Source organism: Bubalus bubalis, chromosome 11 (genome assembly GCF_019923935.1).
Source record: "Bubalus bubalis isolate 160015118507 breed Murrah chromosome 11, NDDB_SH_1, whole genome shotgun sequence".
Taxonomy (NCBI): Eukaryota; Metazoa; Chordata; class Mammalia; order Artiodactyla; family Bovidae; genus Bubalus; species Bubalus bubalis.
In genome coordinates this window covers 59,761,485-59,781,106 of record NC_059167.1, presented here as the reverse complement: position 1 = coordinate 59,781,106, position 19,622 = coordinate 59,761,485, and the positions used below count along the sequence as shown (strand labels likewise).

Below are 19,622 nucleotides of genomic sequence, written 5' to 3'. Positions count from 1 at the left end.
TAAGTACTATATTTCCTCTTTTTACTAGTAACATTCTAAATTAGGATGCATCTACTGATTATTGTATATATCTATTAATGTGATGAGTTTTCTTTCCACTGAAAATGTTATAAAATCAAGACTGCACCCCAAATTGGTAGAGCCTTGGAATCAAGGGAAATATAGTATATGGTCTGGTGTTTATGACATAATTAAAGGGGAAATGGAGTGAGAGTCTCCTATGTATATTTAAATCTCACCCATAGTTAACGGTATGGGTAATTGAGATTTCCCTTGTAACTTTTGAAAAAAAGTTGAAAAAGTGGTCCATGAACATTTAACATGTTTCCATTTAGTCTCTTGAAGAAAATACTGAATGGACTCCAAACAAAAATCAGTGAAACCTTTTCACCTTGAGGAAATTGGACTAAGTAATGGCTATTCCAATCTGTGTTGAAAAGAGAATAAAAATTAAGGCTTTAATATGTCGCCTATAAAGTTACCAGTCCCACTTACAGTCTCCCCTGATAGAAATGGAGTGTGGAAAGATGTGGGTTGACAAAATAAAATGTAGGCTCCTTCTGATTATTAATGTGTTCTAACAGATTCAGCTAGCTAAGTGCAAAATTGTGATACAGTTGCTAGTTTTACTGTGCACTGCATAAATAATACTTCCTATTCGACACAGATCTGTGGCGGTGACAAACCGTTTCTGGCCCCTAATGACCTGCAGACCAAACATCTGGAGCTTAAGGAAGAATCTGTGAAGCTATTTCGAGGGGTGAAGAAGATGGGTGGGGAGGAATTTAGCCGGCGTTACTTGCAACAGTTGGAGACTGAAATAGATGAACTCTACATCCAGTATATCAAGCACAATGATAGCAAAAATATCTTCCATGCAGCTCGTACCCCAGCCACACTGTTTGTTGTCATCTTTATCACATATGTGATTGCTGGTGTGACTGGATTCATTGGTTTGGACATCATAGCTAGCCTATGCAATATGATAATGGGACTGACCCTTATCACCCTGTGCACCTGGGCATACATCCGGTACTCTGGAGAATACCGAGAGCTGGGAGCTGTAATAGACCAAGTGGCTGCAGCCTTGTGGGACCAGGTATGAACACTGAATTCTCTTCAACTAAATGCAGCACCTATTTGAATGCCATCTGTGTTCCAGACACTATGTTAGATATAGTAAAATATACAGGTAAACATGACTTTAAGAATTTTATATAGAGTTTGTCAAGATGGCCAGATACAAACTATAAAAATAGTTTTCCAGTCAATGTCTCACTATTTTTCAAAAAATACATGGATTAGGTAGTGTTTTTCTTATCCCTAAAGTTGAGAGAAAACAGTTGAGTTTTTATTTAGCTGATTGTGACTCAATTATTTGTTGATTACTTCATACTTAAAACCTATCATTTGACTAGCATTGGTTTTGTTGTGCTGTGCTTAGTCGCTCAGTCGTGTCCAACTCCTTGCAACCCCATGGACTGTACTCCACCAGGCTCCTCTGTCCATGGGGATTCTCCAGGCAAGAATACTGGAGTGGTTTGCCATGCCCTCCTCCAGGGGATCTTCCCAACCCAGGGACTGAAGCCACGTCTTTTTCACTGTAGGCAGATTCTTTACCATCTGAGCCACCAGGAAAGCCCAAGGATACTGGAGTGGGTAGCCTATCCCTTCTCCAGGGGATCTTTCTGATCCGGGAATCAAACCGGGCTCTCCTGCATTGCAGGTGGATTCTTTACCAGCTGAGCTACCAGGAAAGCCCTTGGTTTTGTTCAGTTCAGTCCAGTCACTCAGTCATGTCCAACTCTTTGCAACCCCATGGACTTAAGCACGCCAGGCTTCCCTGTCCATCACCAACTCCCAGAGCCTACTCAAACTCATGTCCATCATGTTGGTGATGCCATCCAACCATCTTATCCACTGTCGTCACCTTCTCCTCCTGCCTTCAATCTTTCCCAGAATCAAGGTCTTTTCTAGTGAGTCGGTTCTTCGCATCAGGTGGCCAAAGTATTGGAGTTTCAGCTTCAGCATCAGTCCTTCCAATGAATAGTCTGATTTCTTTTAGGATGGACTGGTTGGATCTCCTTGCAGTCCAAGGGACTCTGAAGTGTCTTCTGCAACACCACAGTTCAAAAGCATCAATTCTTCGGTGCTCAGCTTTCTTTATAGTCCAACTCTCACATCCATACATGACTACCGGAAAAACCATAGGTTTGACTAGACGGACCTTTGTTGGTAATGTCTCTGCTTTTTAATATGCTGTCTAGGTTGGTCATAACTTTTCTTCCAAGGAGCAAGTGTCTTTTAATTTCATGGCTGCAGTCACCATCTGCAGTGATTTTGGAGCCCCGAAAAATAAAGTCTGTCACTATTTCCATTGCTTCCCCATTTATTTGCCATTAAGTGATGGGACCAGATGCCATGATCTTAGTTTTCTGAATGTTGAGTTTTAAGCCAAGTTTCACTGTCCTCTTTCACTTTCATCAAGAGGCGCTTTCTGCCGTAGGGTGGTCATCTGTGTATCTGAGGTTATTGATATTTCTCCCAGCAATCTTGATTCCAGCTTGTGCTTCATTCATCCTGCCTTTTCGCATGATGTACTCTACATAGAAGTTAAATAAGCAGAGTGACAGTATAACCCTGATGTACTCCTGTCCTGATTTGGAACCAGCCTGTTGTTCCATGTCCAGTTCTAACTGTTGCTTCCTGACCTGCATACAGATTTCTCAGGAGGCAGGTCAGGTGGTCTGGTAGTCCCATCTCTTAGAATTTCCGACAGTTTGTTGTGATACACACAGTCTAAGGCTTTGGTGTAGTCAATAAAGCAAAGGTAGGTGTTTTTCTGGAACTCTCTTGCTTTTTCAATGATCCAGCGGATGATAGCAATTTGATCTCTGGTTCCTCTGCCTTTTCTAAATCCAGCTTGAACATCAAGAAGTTCACAGTTCATGTACTGCTGTAGCCTGGCTTGGAGAATTTTGAGCATTACTTGCTAGCGTGTGAGATGAGTACAATTGTGCAGTAGTTTGAACATTCTTTGGCATTGCCTTTCTTTGGGATTGGAATGAAAACTGACCTTTTCCAGTCCTGTGGCCACTGCTGAGTTTTCCAAATTTGCTGGCACATTGAGTGCAGCACTTTCACAGCATCATCTTTTAGGTTGAAATAGCTCAACTGGAATTCCATCACCTCCACTAGCTTTGTTCACAGTGATGCTCCCTAAGGCCCACTTGATGTCGCATTCCAGGATGTCTGGCTCTAGGTGAGTGATCACACCATTGTGGTTATCTGGGTCATGAAAATCTTTTTTGTATAGTTCTTCTGTGAATTCTTGCCACCTCCTCTTAATATCTTCTGCTTCTTTTAGGTCCATACCATTTCTGTCCTTTATTGTGCTCATCTTTGCATGAAATGTTCCCTTGGTATCTCTAATTTTCCTGAAGAGATCTTTCCCATTCTATTATTGTCCTTTTTTTGCATTGATCACTGAGGAAGGCTTTCTTCTCTCTCCTTGCTATTCTTTGGAACTCTGCATTCAGATGGGTATCTTTCCTTTTCTCCTTTGCCTTTCACTTCTCTTCTTTTCTCAACTATTTGTAAGGCCTCGTCAACCATTTTGCCTTTTTGCATTTTTTCTTGAGGATGGTCTTGATTACTGCCTCCTGTACAATGTCACGAACCTGTCCATAGTTCTTCAGGTACTCTACCAGATCTAATCCCTTGAATCTATTTGTCACTTCCACTGTATAATCATAAGGGATTTGATTTAGGTCATACCTGACTGGTCTAGTGGTTTTCCCTACTTTCTTCAATTTACGTCTGAATTTGGCAATAAGGAGTTCATGATCTGAGTCACAGTCAGCTCTTGGTCTTGTTTTTGCTGACTGTATAGAGCTTCTCCCTCTTCGGCTGCAAAGAATATAATCATTCTGATTTTGGTATTGACCATCTGGTGATGTCCATGTGTAGAGTCTTCTCTTGTGGTGTTGGAAGAGGGTGTTTGCTATGACCAGTTCATTCTCTTGGCAAAACTCTGTTAGTCTATGACCTGCTTCGTTTTGTACTCCAAGGCCAAATTTGCCTGTAACTCTAGGAAGCTCTTGACTTCCTACTTTAGCATTCCAGTTCCTTATTATGAAGAGGGTATCTTTTTTGGGTGTTAGTTCTAGAAGGTCTTGTAGGCCTTCATAGAACCCTTGTTAGGAGCATATATAAATGACCATCTGAAGTCATATCACTGTCTCTTTTAGTAAAACCTCTCAACACAGTATCTGATTACTTCAGATTGTCTCTTTATTCATTTGTACCAGGCCCTAAAATGAGTCTAGGTCAACTTCTGGATCAGCTGCTTCTGGGTCAGTTGTCCTCTATGGTCCAATTAACCAACCCAGGGTCACCATGGTCTGCTGTTCAAATAATTGATTATGGACAGGGGAAACAATTATAAACACACCAGAATAAAAATCATCTCACCTTTCGTTCTTGAAGTATCTTCAATTACCACATGAAAATTTCAATAAATTTAGTGAAACTAAAGTTGAGATTCTTCATAAAATTTTGGAGTTAAGACTTGTGAATATTTATGGTCTGCAGGTAGCAAGTGATAGCTACAATTATCTCAGCATTGAGTATGTTTATACTCTTTAAAACCAAATTGTAACTGATGGATATACTGTGTGTCTTTGAAGAATCTAGTTGAGATATATACTGATAAATGGTAGCACTACTGGAAAAGAATTAATTAAAATTGGATCCTCTGAGCCACTGCCTCAAAAAAGCCCCTCAACCTCAAAAGATGAAGAGGGGCTATTTAAGGTAAATCCCAAAGCCCTCCTAGAATATGCTGCTGAAATCTGTGATGAATATAGAATTGGGCCCTTCAGAAGATTCAGATTAAATACGTAATCTAAATTGAAAAAATCTGCAGGGGTATATGGTCTAAATATTTTTAACTGGAAGGAACTGCTTTACTAAGTTGTGTTGGTTTCTGCCATACATCAACATGAATCAGCCGTAGGTATACATATGTCCCCTCTCTCAAGGTGTATTTGTTCCTAAATGCTCTCAAATTACTAATGTAAATAAGGTTGATTATCATAGTGCTATTAATGAAGCAGGATATATACTTCTCTTTTCTCCCCTTTAATCTGCCTTTACCACAGGGAAGTACAAATGAGGTAAGTTAAATTTTTCTTAAATTAAGAACTATTTGTATATTTATAAACATTATGATTGTCTTATTTTACAAACCAACTAGTCATTAAAGGATGTCTCAATGTAGATAGGTTTTAAAATATTTAATTTACTCTGAACATGATATATAATTTTATCTGCATATGAAACACAAGAATTGATTATCAGGAATATTTTACTTCTGAATGTTTAGAAATTTTCAAAAATCTTAAGCTCTAACATTGGGCATTTTGCTCTACTGCAGAGTGAAACAAGTAGTTATGAAAATCTTGAGGAAACTTAAGTAATGCAGAGTAAACAGAGCTACAACCTTTAGAAGTGGTTTTCAACTTTGGCTTCTGAAAGAGATATCTGTACCACTTTAAGCAGGTTTCAGGCCAGTACGTAGCATGACTAACTTTCTTGGCATACCTTGGACCTGACCTGTAAATTAATATTCATTTCTCCCACTGCACATGTGCAGAAAGTCTGTATCTGAGGAAGAATCTAAGTTTCTATGAAGGAATCATTTTCACATAAGAAAAGTTATTTCTGTGGAATCATTTAGGTCATTACTTTCAGAAAGCAAAACTGATCTTCAGTGACAGTATGTAATTCTTTCCTTGGTTTCTGCTGTTTTATATATAACTAGATTATGTCTGCCAATCAGATACCAAGGATATATTTAATATTTATAAGTCAAAAAGGAATTATTTTATGTAAATTCAGTAAAATGAATTTACTAAAACAGTAAAAATAAATTTCAACTTTGTAAATCAAATCTTAAGAAAAAATATGAACTTTTAAGAAAACATTAATGATTAAACTGAATGTATTAGAATTAGAATAGAACTAAGGTTGTGCCAGTATGCATTTGTAAATTGATGATGGTATAATTCAGACTTAACAAAATAGCTATATAGACTCAAAAAGATAAAAATGAATGGAATTTCCTGGAAATTCTATTCAAGGATATCAAGCTTTTATCAACCTTTAAAAATACTCAGACTTTTTAAAGACTCTAGAATTACATCAGATAAATTGGTCTTAACTGAGTGTTCATTATGTGAAAGTCAGAGGAGGTAATGAATTTTAGAAACTAGGTGAGGGGTTAAAAAAAACAAAAATATTTATGGACACTTCAGAAAGCAGTATGTAAACATTTCTATGATGCAAACACTGTTACACAGACAAACAACAACGACAGAGGTAGTTTTAATGAAGAAAGACTTTCTAAGGTAATGTTTCTGAATAAAGGTTTTGTAAGCTATAAACTGATTAGTGGAAGCAAGGGAAAAGAGCATATTTGAGAAAGCCCATCATCATATCAGGAAATTATGGAGAATAAAAAGTGGTCCCTTTCTGAAAAACCTATCAGGAAGGTCCAATAGCAGGTGTTCTACCTGTGTATAATAAATTAGCTATTGGCAATCACAAGTTATGAGCTCCCATAATTACTCTAAAACTAATAATATTCACAATATGAGTTTTCCACATCCCTGGGACATAGTGGTTAGGAAGCTCTGCTCCAAAAGGTGGGAATGATAAAAGAAAATGCAGTCCAAGGATAGAACATTTACCATAGAGATCAACCTGCATAAGTAGTAATATCAACACACTGGAGAGTTGAAAATACTTTTGACTGCTGAGATACTAGTTATTAGTATATATGTTAGACAGATTTACTAAGGATTCCAAATTTAGCATGCTAAATTTTATATAGTACCATAAATTACACTAAAAGGAAAAAATTTATATCTGTGTATTTAATAAAATGTTTTATCATTTTTTAAAATAATCTTGATTATTTTATTTCTAGGCTTTATACAAGCTTTACAGTGCAGCAGCAACCCACAGACATCTGTATCATCAAGCTTTTCCTGCACCAAAGTCAGAATCTACTGAACAATCAGAAAAGAAGAAAATGTAACCCCAAATTTAAAAAATACAGGTGCATGACCAAATTGTCAATTAAATATTGTTTTACGTTTCCATGCAAACATACAAAGTGCTTCCATCAGAACAGAGTAGAATGCCAAGCACCTCTGAAGACTGCACTACAGCTTAGTTCTTTTACTTCAGTGTTTAATAAGCAGATATATGTATGCATGGTTATATCATTTGTTAACATGTATAGTTTCTTGATTTTGTCTTCAAATATGCTATTATAATTTAAAGAATTTGTCTATTTATGATAATGGTACATGTGTTCTGCTTGAATTTACTAAATACTACTACTGGGTTATAGTTAAACCATGTAGTAATATTACTCCACATTTGGATATGCTCATTTAATTTCTACAGAAGAATTTTTAAATTATTTCACATATGCATTTGTTAAAACATAGTTCAATAGGCTTGATTCAACCTATACCATCTTACATATACCATTAGCTTTTATTATAAAAGACATCTAAGAGAGCTTTTCAGTTGCTTTATCAGAAACTATATATTGCTTCTTTTATATTATTGTTTAATATAGAATATAAACCTCTTGATCAAAAATGCACAAAAAAATCACTTTGTATATGTATTTGAGTTTCACTGCATTGTATATTTTTTCATTTGGTACACAAAGATATGTATTCATCATAGGTTTATTCTTTTAACATGTGAACTATTATTAAAGTTTACTCTGGTTCCTAAGATTAAAAACAACTGAATTTGGAAATGTTTGGGAGGTGCTGATACAGAAGAGGAAAAGTTTCTATCTCTTTCTTAAATTCAAAATGCATTTTCTTTAATGTTGACACCATTACAGATTTAGCTTTTCATTTTAACATATGTATGCTGATCCCTTTTAGGTACCTTCCAGTTCTTTTAAACCAGTGATTCTATATTGTATTTCTAATTACTAAAATCTGTAGTGGAATTTCATACTTGTTAGAGGGTAAAAATGTGCAGTAATGAAAGAAAAAAAAAAGTAATGCCTCTTATCCAGGAGCTCTAAAACAAAGTAATTTATAACTTTCTTAGAAATAGCTAAGCTTTAGTTAAATGAAATGGTAATATTAAGTAAAGAATAAAGATGGAAAAGTATGTGAGAGTTCCTAAGATATATAAGCTCACATCTTAGCCAAGTTTGATCACATGGTCTGAGAAATAACTTTTCCCACTGATAAAGTTCCACTGGCTTATTTTCATTTTTGGATACCCCTTTCATTCTGCTTCCTTTGCCTATGGGCCTGCTGAATGGAAAAGTAGAACCTTTGTAAGCATTATGCATAAAACACGGACTCAAATGCAACACATTTAGTTTCCACAAAAATATATTTAATAAGCTTGTTATATAAAATCAAACATTTAACATTTTCAACATTTTATCAATAATTCATATTCATCGATATCTAACTAGCAGTACTTTATATTTTGAAAGATTACCTAAACTAAAAATTTATTTACATATTTACAACACATGTAAATATAACTGAACAGCTATTTCAACAAGTGTTGAAATTCACAGAATTGTAGAGATTTATAGGCTAGCTGTGCCATAAATTTGCCTGCAGTCAAATGTACTGTGCTAGTTATCAACAGTGTCTTAATAACTACTAAACCAAAAGGCAAATAAGTTCGGAGGAAAATGCCAGCTTTTAAACTTCTGTGACAAACTCTTAGAAGATTACAAAATACATACAGTCAATTTAATGACTAAGATTTCTTAATGAATCCCTGATTGTCATTTTTGGCAGCTCAACCCAGTCGTTTAGGATGGCAGCATGCTATGCTGTTGGGAAGCGACCTCAGTCTTATCAGAACCATGTTACTAAATGCCCTAAGAGCCCTGGCCCAAAGGAAGGAAGTAACATTAGCAACTCTTGAGTACTGTACACAACTTTCCCACACAGGCTGGAGCCTTTTACCTAAATTTATCTCTGAAATATTACAGGTCCTTCACCCTTTCATACCAAAAAAATATTTTCCCAACATGTTTTAAAACAGTTCTTTACAGCTGGGGGCAGGGAAGAGTAACCCTATATATTATATATAAAAATGTATCACAATAAAGGTTCCAAGTCCTGTTTTGTTTTGAACTACACAATGGTAATACTTAAACCATCCAATTCCAGACAATATTCCATACTACAGCAGTAAACGCTTTTTAAATACTGCATACATTATCTCTTTCTCTGTTTTTTAAAGAAAGGTACTACTATTGTGACAGTTTACCAACTGATCATTTCCTGTTTAATATCTGGTTAAATGACATTTGTCTCCATCAAGAATATGCAAAGCAGTTTTCAGATATACAGCATTTAGAGTGTCATTGTTGGCCCTTAAAATGATAAACTCATTTTTTCTCAATAAAATAATATTTTTAATAACAAAATACATGTAAAATTAGAACTTTGTAATTTCCAAAAAGTAAGCTGCCTTTATTAACCAAAGTATTTGCAGTTTTTTAATCTGTGAAAATATTTTAAAGCCCTTATAAAACTTAAATTTTGTTTTTAAAAAGTTAACTTAAAAATTCTTGCCATGTTGCTGGGCATACCACTGCTGTCTCTGCTTACGATTTTCCAACTCTGTGAGAAGAGCCTGTCTGTAGGCTTCATACATTTTAACAATCTGTTCCAGTTCTTTCATGAAAAGCAACTTTAGCATTCCCTGGTATGTGTCCAGGTCAGCCAGCTGAAAGAGTTCCCACTTCAGAATATGGTCATATCTGTTTTAAAACACAATCAGACATATGTTCACACCATATACATAAATATATATTTATATTAGTAAATTGGTCTATTTTATAAGTATCAATTTTACTATAATTAATAAACCACAAACTTCAATTAAAAATAACCAAGTTATTATCTGCTAGTTAAATACACTTTTTTAGGAAGAGGAAAAATCTGCTAATATTACTTCATTTCAATTTAAAAATACCTATTTTGTTCATCTTATGTATCAGTTATTCTAATATTAACACTAGGTAATAGTGAACACTGATTTCAAATCACTGTGGTTCTGTAATTTTGAAGAACACATTTCATGCTGTTTTTAAGTTCATCCAAAGTTAACTGTCAGGAAGGTAAGAATACTTTAGACCACACTGTCCCTCAAAGAACAGTACAAAAAAATAGGCAAGATCATTTGTGTCATTAGTGTTGATAAAGCTTTTTGAGGTATACTGTCCACTATAGCAAACAAGGAACTAAGCAGGTAAACAAATGAAAAGGAACCATCATTAGTGGGCTGCATAATCCTGAGGCTGAGTATACGCTATTACAAACAACAACAAAAAACAGAAAAACTCAAGCCGAAAGGAAAGAACAGCTCTTTTCAGAATGAGAATAAAGCCTGTAGAAGACTGCATGATATGGGGATGGACTCATGTAAGTTTACATTTATATACATTTCAGAAGGCTTTTAGTCCCTTTTCAAAGGTAAGTACATCACATACTGAGACGAAGTATACAACAATCTATTAAATGGTAATTTACACTTTGCATTGAAAGGGACCTGAAGACAGCATTCTAATCCAATTATCTTATTTTATGGATGAAACCTATAGAGGTGTGTATGTATATACGTGTGTATATGTGTGTGTGTGTATATGTGTATATATGTGTGTGTATATATATATATATATATATAGTTGTTCAGTGACTAAAAGATCAGAAAGGTAGAAAACTATAGGGACCAAGATGTACGAGAATAATAGTTCTGAATGATTAATACCTACTGAGACTAGAAAAAGAACTACAGCAAGGCATATACCTATATATTTCTCAAATCATACTGCAGAACAGACAGGAAAGAACTTTAACTGTAAATTCTAATAAATTTATTCTTAATAATTTATAACATTTCCTACCCAATGATTCTTTGGTAACTAATTTATCATCTTATTCCAAGGGGACCATATAATTTTTTTTTTAAAAGGGAAACAGCAAACAAACATAGAGCAGCCACTATGAGCCACGTACTGTGCTTGGCATGTTGACATACATTTCTATACAACTTGGGTATGTGTACCAGAATACCAGAAGCACAAAATCACAAGGTAAATATAGTTTGGACCCCAAATTTATTAATTTAATTAATGAGCACTGCAAATTTACTAACAGATAAACTTAGCAGAAAGCTAAGTTTATAAAAAATAAGTTATAAAAAATAAGTTATATTCTCTTTAGAGGGAAACTCCAACTGTTGGCCAAACTGGGAGACATACTACAAAAAATACTGAGTCTCCATTAAGAAACTATTTGCCAACTATTTGCCAAATTGGAGAAATACTACAAAAAATACAAAGTCTCCATGAAGAAACAGTTGTAAGGTGGTGTTTCCTAGAACCTCTGCCATTCATGTAGCTTAAGATTTCACTTATTTGTTTGAAACAAATTCATAATTCCTAACAACAACAAAAACCCTTAATCTCCTTAAGTCTGAATTCCATAGCTAAGGGGCATTTCAGCAATGTCTACTGATTCAAGATGCTTAAATTTATGCCAGGTGAACTATAAGCATGTTAAAGCTCATTCATCATCTGGATACTTTACAGAAAGAAAAAGGAGGGAGAAGAATAAATATGGTAATATTAGAAAATATCAAACTTGTTTTTAAGACATGTTTGGGCTTCCCTCGTGGCTCAGTGGTAAAGGACCCACCTGCCAATGGAGGCAATGTGGGTTTGATCCCTGGGTTGGGAAGATCCCATGGAGAAGGAAACAGCAACCCACTTAAATACTCTTGTCTAGGAAATCCAATGGACAGAAGAGCCTGGCAGGCTATAGTCTATGGAGTCGTAAAAGAGTCAGACCCAATTTGCAACTAAACAACATCATTCTGTATACACACTCAAGTTTTTATAAAGAAAAAAGCTTCAGATAACTTTCTGACTTCCCAATCTCAGCATTTGGCATCAAGAATAGGATTTTGTGTAGAAGCAAGAAAATCAAGAGTACTTAGTGAAAATACTCTGGGAAGAGGAAAAAGCACTCTAAAGAAAACCATAAATGATAAAAGTATGCAATCTGTCAATTTCCATTCCAAATCCTTGCCCCTGCTATTTCTGTATAGTGACTTCCCTCTGCCTATGCCTGCTATTTAATTTTTTAAAGAAAAAAAAATATGTAATTCCTATTCTTAATGAGCCAAATAACCTGCTTCAGTTTAACTTTTGGCCACTATACTCTGTACAGGTAAATCATTCAGAAAATAGGATGTAAACTACTCCAGTATCCTTTTCTTTTGCTATATTTTACCTACATCAGTATTCTATTCAAACGGTACTATAAATAGCCTATATACACAAATAGCAATTGCTGTAATGCTACCAAAATACCTTGTTCACACGCCAGTGGATGCTGCCTTCAGGAGCCCAGAAAGTACTGCTATTCCAGGCCCCAGGTATGGTATATAGCCCCAGTTCCCTGTGCTTGCCTTATGTAACAGTATGCCCACTCCCTTTCCTCCTATACCCAGAAGTGAGTCAACAGTGACACTGCAGGATCATAGACACAGGAATAAAATAGTCTGTGCCACAAACTATTGGGGACTGGGGTGGGGGCATGTGAGGAATAACAAAGTAAACATGTTCCTGATGGTCTTTTTCCTGTTAAAGATTAAATCTTTCAATATTCTCCTATAGTTCAGCTTGCTGACAATTACGTGATACATTACAGACTTCTATGATCAAACTTAGAAACCTAACTTTACTAAAACCAATAAATGATTAGAATATTATCTGTTCTAAGCCAGTTCTAGAAGTATATACAAACATTACTTTGGTAAGTTACTGCTAGAGATAGAATTAAAGCACTTTAGAAAGCTAGTTGATGTCCATTGTTTGTTAAAGAAGAAGAAGAAACAAGCTAATTTTTTGGCTAAAACCTCTGGGATGAGATAAGTAATTGATTCTCCATTATCTAATTCATAGATAACAACTCATCTTTTGTTGACAGACAATATTAACCACTTCTAATCCTCTTCAGAAAAGGTTTCTAGACCTCTTGTTTTAAGCAGTAAAGGAATACTTGCTCCTTTACTGCTTAAACAGCACTTATAAATAAACTCTTCTCACTGGCCCATTCTGGGAAAGTTCTGATCTATTTGAAAAAAGTTTAAGTGGTTAATTTCCTATAGTTTTATAGCTAGTTCAAAGAACCAGAGTTGAAAGAGACTGTAACCTTTGGAAGTTTGTGGTTTTTTTTTCCATAAGAACCAAAGCATTCCATTTAAGTACTATCTTTTTCCCCTCAATAGGAAAGCTTTTTAGCTATTTCTAACAATTGCTATAGAGCAGAAATAACAATATAGAAAGAATAACCCTGCTCAATCTTATCAACTCCCAGAAACAACAAATGTCAACAGGCACATATTCTTCCAAACTTAGGGAAACAGAAATATATGTACACGTTATATATGACAGGATCAGCATATGAACAAAGGCTATATGCAGCAGTAGTCAGTGCTATCAAGACTGAAAGAAGAGAGGGAAAAGGGGAAGACGAGTCTACCATCTCTCCTCATCCCATTTCTACACTATATGGATTGTAAGATAGAGGCTTCTGGAGGTGAGCTCAGAACCAAACCTTAACTTCTATGGATAAATGTCTACAGAATTTCAAATCAAATAAAAACCAGACTTGTGACAAACACTGTTTATACTTTGTAGAATAATATCTATAATTAGAACCTATTTAAACATTACACTTAACAAGGCTTAAATTTGACTTACAGAGGAAAAAACTGATCCTTTTAGACCAAAACCTTGAAATATCATCTTACCTCCTCATCAGGCCACATATCAACAGCCATGAATTTACAAACTGAGAAGACTGAAATGGACGTAAGGGAATGTTTATGTTGGCCAAAAATAAATAAATCATAGTAAATGACCACCCCAACCAGTTAAGACTTGAAGAAGCTGAAGTTGAACAGTTCTATGAAGATCTACAAGACCTTCTAGAAGTAACGCCCAAAAAAGATGTCCTTTTCATTATAGGGGACTGGAATGCAAAAGTAGGAAGTCAAGAAACTCCTGGAGTAACAGGCGAATTTGGCCTTGGAGTACAGAATGAAGCAGGGCAAAGGCTAATAGAGTTCTGCCAAGAGAATGCACTGGTCATAGCAAACACCCTCTCCCAACAACACAAGAGAAGACTCTACACATGGACATCACCAGATGGTCAACAGCGAAATCAGATTGATTATTTCTTTGCAGCCAAAGATGGAGAATTCTTTTCTATACAGTTGGCAAAAACAAGACCAGGAGCTGACTGTGGCTTAGATCATGAACTCCTTATTGCCAAATTCAGACTGAAATTGAAGAAAGTGGAGAAAACCACTAGACCATTCAAGTATGACCTAAATCAAATCCCTTATGACTCTACAGTGGAAGTGAGAACTAGACTTAAGGGACTAGATCTGATCGAGTGCCTGATGAACTATAGACGGAGGTTCATGACATTGTATAGGAGACAGGAATTAAGACCATCCCCAAGAAAAAGAAATGCAAAAAAAGCAAAATGGTTGTCTGAGGAGGCCTTACAAATAGCTGTGAAAAGGGAAGTGAAAAGCAAAGGGGAAAAGGAAAGATATACCCATTTGAATGCAGAGTTCCAAAGAATAGGAAGGACAGAGAAGAAAGCCTTCCTCAGCGATCAATGCAAAGAAATAGAGGAAAACAACAGAATGGGGAAGACTAGAGATCTCTTCAAGAAAATTAGAGATACCAAGGGAACATTTCATGCAAAGATGGGCTCAATAAAGGACAGAAATAGTAGGGACCTAAAGGAAATGGCAACCCACTCCAGTATTCTTGCCTGGAGAATCCCAGGGAAAGAGGAGCCTAGTGGGCTGCCGTCTATGGGGTCTCACAGAGTCGGACACGACTGAAGCGACTTAGCAGCAGTAGCACCAGCAACAGAAGCAGAAGATATTAAGAGGTGGCAAAATACACAAAACACACACACACACAGAAGTCGCTCAGTCGTGTCCAACTCTTTGCGACCCCATGGATTGTAGCCCACCAGGCTCCTCGGTCCATGGGATTTTCCAGGCATGAATACTGGAGTGGGTTGCCCTTTCCTTCGCCAGGGGATCTTCCTGACCCAGGGATCAAACCTGAGTCTCCCACATTGTAGGCAGACGCTTTACCGTCTGAGCTACCAGAGAAGCCCATCAAAAACACAGAAGAATAGTAGTAAGTTTCAAAAGGATGTCAGTTGAGATCTTTTATAGATAAAATCACAAAAGAACTGTACAAAAAAGATCTTCACAACCCAGATAATCATGATGGTGTGATCACTCACCTAGACCCAGACATCCTGGAATGTGAAGTCAAGTGGGCCTTAGAAAGCATCACTACGAACAAAGCTAGTGGAGGTGATGGAATTCCAGTGGAGCTATTTCAAATCCTGAAAGATGATGCTATGAAAGTGCCGCACTCAAATTGCCAGCAAATTTGGAAAACTCAGCAGTGGCCATAGGACTGGAAAAGGTCAGTTTTCATCCCAATCCCAAAGAAAGGCAATGCCAAAGAATGTTCAAACTACTGCACAATTGCACTCATCTCACACGCTAGTAAAGTAATGCTTAAAATTCTCCAAGCCAGGCTTCAGCAATATGTGAACCGTGAACTTCCTGATGTTCAAGCTGGTTTTAGAAAAGGCAGAGGAACCAGAGATCAAATTGCTAACATCTGCTGGATCATCAAAAAAGCAAGAGAGTTCCAGAAAAGCATCTATTTCTGCTTTATTGACTATGCCAAAGCCTTTGATGGTGTGCATCATAATAAACTGTGGAAAATTCTGAAAGAGATGGGAATACCAGACCACCTGATCTGCCTCCTGAGAAATCTGTATGCAGGTCAGGAAGCAACAATTAGAACTGGACATGGAACAACAGACTGGTTCCAAATAGGAAAAGGAGTACGTCAAGGAGGTATACTGTCACCCTACTTATTTAATATGCAGAGTACATCATGAGAAATGCTGGGCTGGAAGAAGCACAAGCTGGAATCAAGATTGCCGGGAGAAATATCAATAACCTCAGATATGCAGATGACACTACCCTTATGGCAGAAAGCGAATAAGAACTAAAGAGCCTATTGATGAAAGTGAAAGCGGAGAGTGGAAAAGTTGGCTTAAAGCTCAACATTCAGAAAACGAAGATCATGGCATCCAGTCCCATCACTTCATGGCAAACAGATGGGGAAACAGTGGAAACAGTGGCTGACTTTATTTTTCTGGGCTCCAAAATCACTGCAGTTGGTGACTGCAGCCATGAGATTAAAAGACGCTTACTCCTTGGAAGGAAAGTTATGATCAACCTAGATAGCATATTCAAAAGCAGAGATTACTTTGCCAACAAAGGTTCGTCTAGTCAAGGCTATGGTTTTTCCAATGGTCATGTATGGATGTGAGAGCTGGACTATACAGAAAGCTGAGTGCTGAAGAATTGATGCTTTTGAACTGTGGTGTTGGAGAAGACTCTTGAGAGTCCCTTGGACTGCAAGGAGATCCAACCAGTCCTTCCTAAAGGAGATCAGTCTGGGTGTTCATTGGAAGGACTGATGTTGAAGCTGAAACTCCAATACTTTGGCCACCTGATGCAAAGAGCTGACTCACTGGAAAAGACCCCGATGCTGGGAAAGATTGAGGGCAGGAGGAGAAGGGAACCACAGAAGATGAGATGGTTGGATGGCATCACTGACTCGATGGACATGGGTTTGGGTGGACTCCAGGAGTTGGTGATAGACAGGGAGGCCTGGCATGCTGCGTTTCATGGGGTCGCAAAGAGTCGGACATGACTGAGCAACTGAATTGAACTGAATTCCAAATTCATTGTGTAATCATTCTAATTATCCTAAACTTTCTAAAACTCTTCTTTGGCCTATTTTATGCTGAGAGTTTGGTTTTTGAAATGCAAAAGAGTAAGGCTACAAAATGTTACCTTATATAATTTTCAACAGCTCTACACATGCAATTATTATATGTAAAATACCTAGCAAAGTACCATAAATTTAATACTTAATAAATTATAATAATTATTAAATAAGAAAACAACAAAAGTTAAGAGTATGAACTTTGGAATTAGAGATAAAAGTTTGAAATCTACCACTTAATATATGTATGATCTTAGCATAGACTAAGTTATTTTCAGCTATAAAATAGGTTTGGGGAAGATTATATGAGAGAACATATCTGAAAGTTTAGCACAGGATGGTTCAGGAAACAATGCATTATCATTAACTATTTATAATACTTTCAAACATCCCCTTTTCTGAAATCACAGCACTTTGTATATATCAGTCACTGATCTTTATCACACTGGATTAAATCTGAGTGCTTCTGTCTTCCAAGAGAGCTCTCTGAGGCAAATATTTCATTTATTCATGATTATATTGAACAGTGCCTCATGTGCTCAGTCACTTCAGTCACGTCTGAGTCTTTGGGACTCCATGGGCCAAAACCATTAGGCTTCTCTGTCCATGGAATTTTCCCACCAAGAATACTGGAATGGGTTGCCATGCCCTCTTCCAGGGGATCTTTCTGACCCAGGGGCTGAACCCACATATCTTGCATCTCCTGCATCAGGAGGCAGATTCTTTACCACTGCACCACCTGGGAAGCCCTGAACATTGCCTGCTGCTGCTGCTGCTAAGTCACTTCAGTCGTGTCTGACTCTGTGCGACCCCAGAGACGGCAGCCCACCAGGCTCCACCGTCCCTGGGATTCTCCAGGCAAGAACACCGGAGTGGGTTGCCATTTCCTTCTCCAATGCATGAAAGTGAAAAAATAAAGTGAAGTTGCTCAGTCGTATCTGACTCCTAGCGACCCCATGGACTGCAGCCTTCCAGGCTCCTCCATCCATGGGATTTTCCAGGCAAAAGTACTGGAGTGGGGTGCCATTGCCTTCTCCGAACATTGCCTACTATCCTACAAATATCCTCAATGAGCCTAGCAAACTCATAGCCATCTTTAAAAACTAGCCCCATATATTTCCCTTTTGGGGGCAGCTTTCCTTGCTCACTCATAATAATGATAAACTACTACTAAGGCTTACTCAAGTCAGCTGCTGTACCATTCTGCATAATCACTTAAGCTTCACTACATTAAGTAAGGTAGATAAAATTACTATCCTCTATGTTTCAGTAGAGTAAAAACACTTAGAACTAAGTTCAGTAACTTGTCCAAGGTCACTCAGTTAGTAGGTAATGGAGACAGAAATCACACTTTCCTTCCAGATAGTTTCCTTCCTGACTGATCTTAACCACTATCCTATACCTTTAGTGCAAAAATAACAGTCATCATTTACTGAGAGTTCTTTTAATGTGCAAGACACTGTAACACATATTTTAGATGCATTATTTTACTGAATACTTAATAAACTTAAGAGTAGATACTATTACTATCTCCAATTAACAGAGGACAAAACTAAGTTAAGCACCCTGCCCAGAGTAACAAAGCTAAGGTATCAGTGAACACATATCATCTCATCCCAGAACCTAAGTCACCACACGTATTTCCTCACCACCCTTGGGTCCTGCTTGGTTTCACCTATGTACCTAGGACTTAACCAGGTCCTTCCTTTTATCACAAGGCATTGTATCACTTATTTGCAAGTTATCCTACCCGTATGAGAATGTAAGCTTTTCACTGCATCTCTATGTAACAGCCTAGGTCTACACATTAACAGAAAGTGAAGATGCAATGTTTGTAAAACTTCTATTTCTAGTCAATGACTTTTAAACTTTATAAGCTGTGATATCCCTTTTTAAAATAAAACCCCAATATCATTGAGAAAAAACACAGTGCTGTGTGGTTTAAGCAGCCCAGAGACTCCCTTCAGCCTTCCACTCACCCCACAACAAAAATCTGTGCTGTAAATTCACTTACTTCACAGGGGCTCGAGCATAAACCTGAAGCCAGTCAGGAATTTCTGCAGTATGATAAGGATTTGCAGGTACCAGAAGGGACTGATTTCTTTCGGTTTGCTGTGGCTGGTATGTAACAGGAGGAGGTTGATCATACCGAGGTACACTAAGGAAACAGAATCAATGTGCATTAGGATAATGGCCCTAAATAAAACAAGAAGTATAAGAATACTATTTGTTTTTCAAAGTGCCTCTTGCCCAAACTTCTACCACCTTTTTTTTTTTTTTAAACTATACTATAGGGAAAGTAAAATTCACCTTCTCTTGGAAACTTATAGGTCATTAGTGATATATAGAGAAATTAAAAGACGCTTACTCCTTGGAAGGAAGTTATGACCAACCTAGATAGCATATTCAAAAGCAGAGACATTACTTTGCCAACAAAGGTCCGGCTGGTCAAGGCTATGGTTTTTCCAGTGGTCATATATGGATGTGAAAGTTGGACTGTGAAGAAAGCTGAGAGCCGAAGAATTGATGCTTTTGAACTGTGGTGTTGGAGAAGACTCTTGAGAGTCCCTTGGACTTAGAGGAGATCCAACCAGTCCATCCTAAAGGAGATCAGTCCTGGGTG

At 37.1% G+C, this 19,622-nt stretch overlaps 2 protein-coding genes across 3 annotated transcripts in view; one reads left to right on the top strand and one right to left on the bottom strand.

The window, feature by feature from the left end:
• Window positions 1-7,367, top strand: part of ATL1 (atlastin GTPase 1) — a 75,779-nt gene extending 68,412 nt beyond the window's left edge. The window contains exons 12-14 of one of the 2 annotated variants that reach the window (XM_006067078.3): window positions 668-1,099; window positions 5,163-5,177; window positions 6,992-7,367. In XM_006067078.3, coding sequence (XP_006067140.1) covers window positions 668-1,099; window positions 5,163-5,177; window positions 6,992-7,102 — 558 coding nt within the window. In that variant the 3' untranslated portion in view covers window positions 7,103-7,367. The remainder of the gene's footprint in view (window positions 1-667; window positions 1,100-5,162; window positions 5,178-6,991) is intronic. The other variant, XM_025295804.2, reaches the window with a different exon arrangement.
• A 1,056-nt stretch (window positions 7,368-8,423) lies between these two features.
• The window catches only part of SAV1 (salvador family WW domain containing protein 1), a 29,946-nt gene continuing 18,747 nt past the window's right edge, over window positions 8,424-19,622 (bottom strand). The window contains exons 4-5 of the mRNA XM_006067077.3: window positions 19,014-19,157; window positions 8,424-9,838 (exon numbers count right to left, since the gene is read on the bottom strand). Of these exons, the coding sequence (XP_006067139.1) occupies window positions 9,637-9,838; window positions 19,014-19,157 (346 nt within the window). The 3' untranslated portion in view covers window positions 8,424-9,636. The remainder of the gene's footprint in view (window positions 9,839-19,013; window positions 19,158-19,622) is intronic.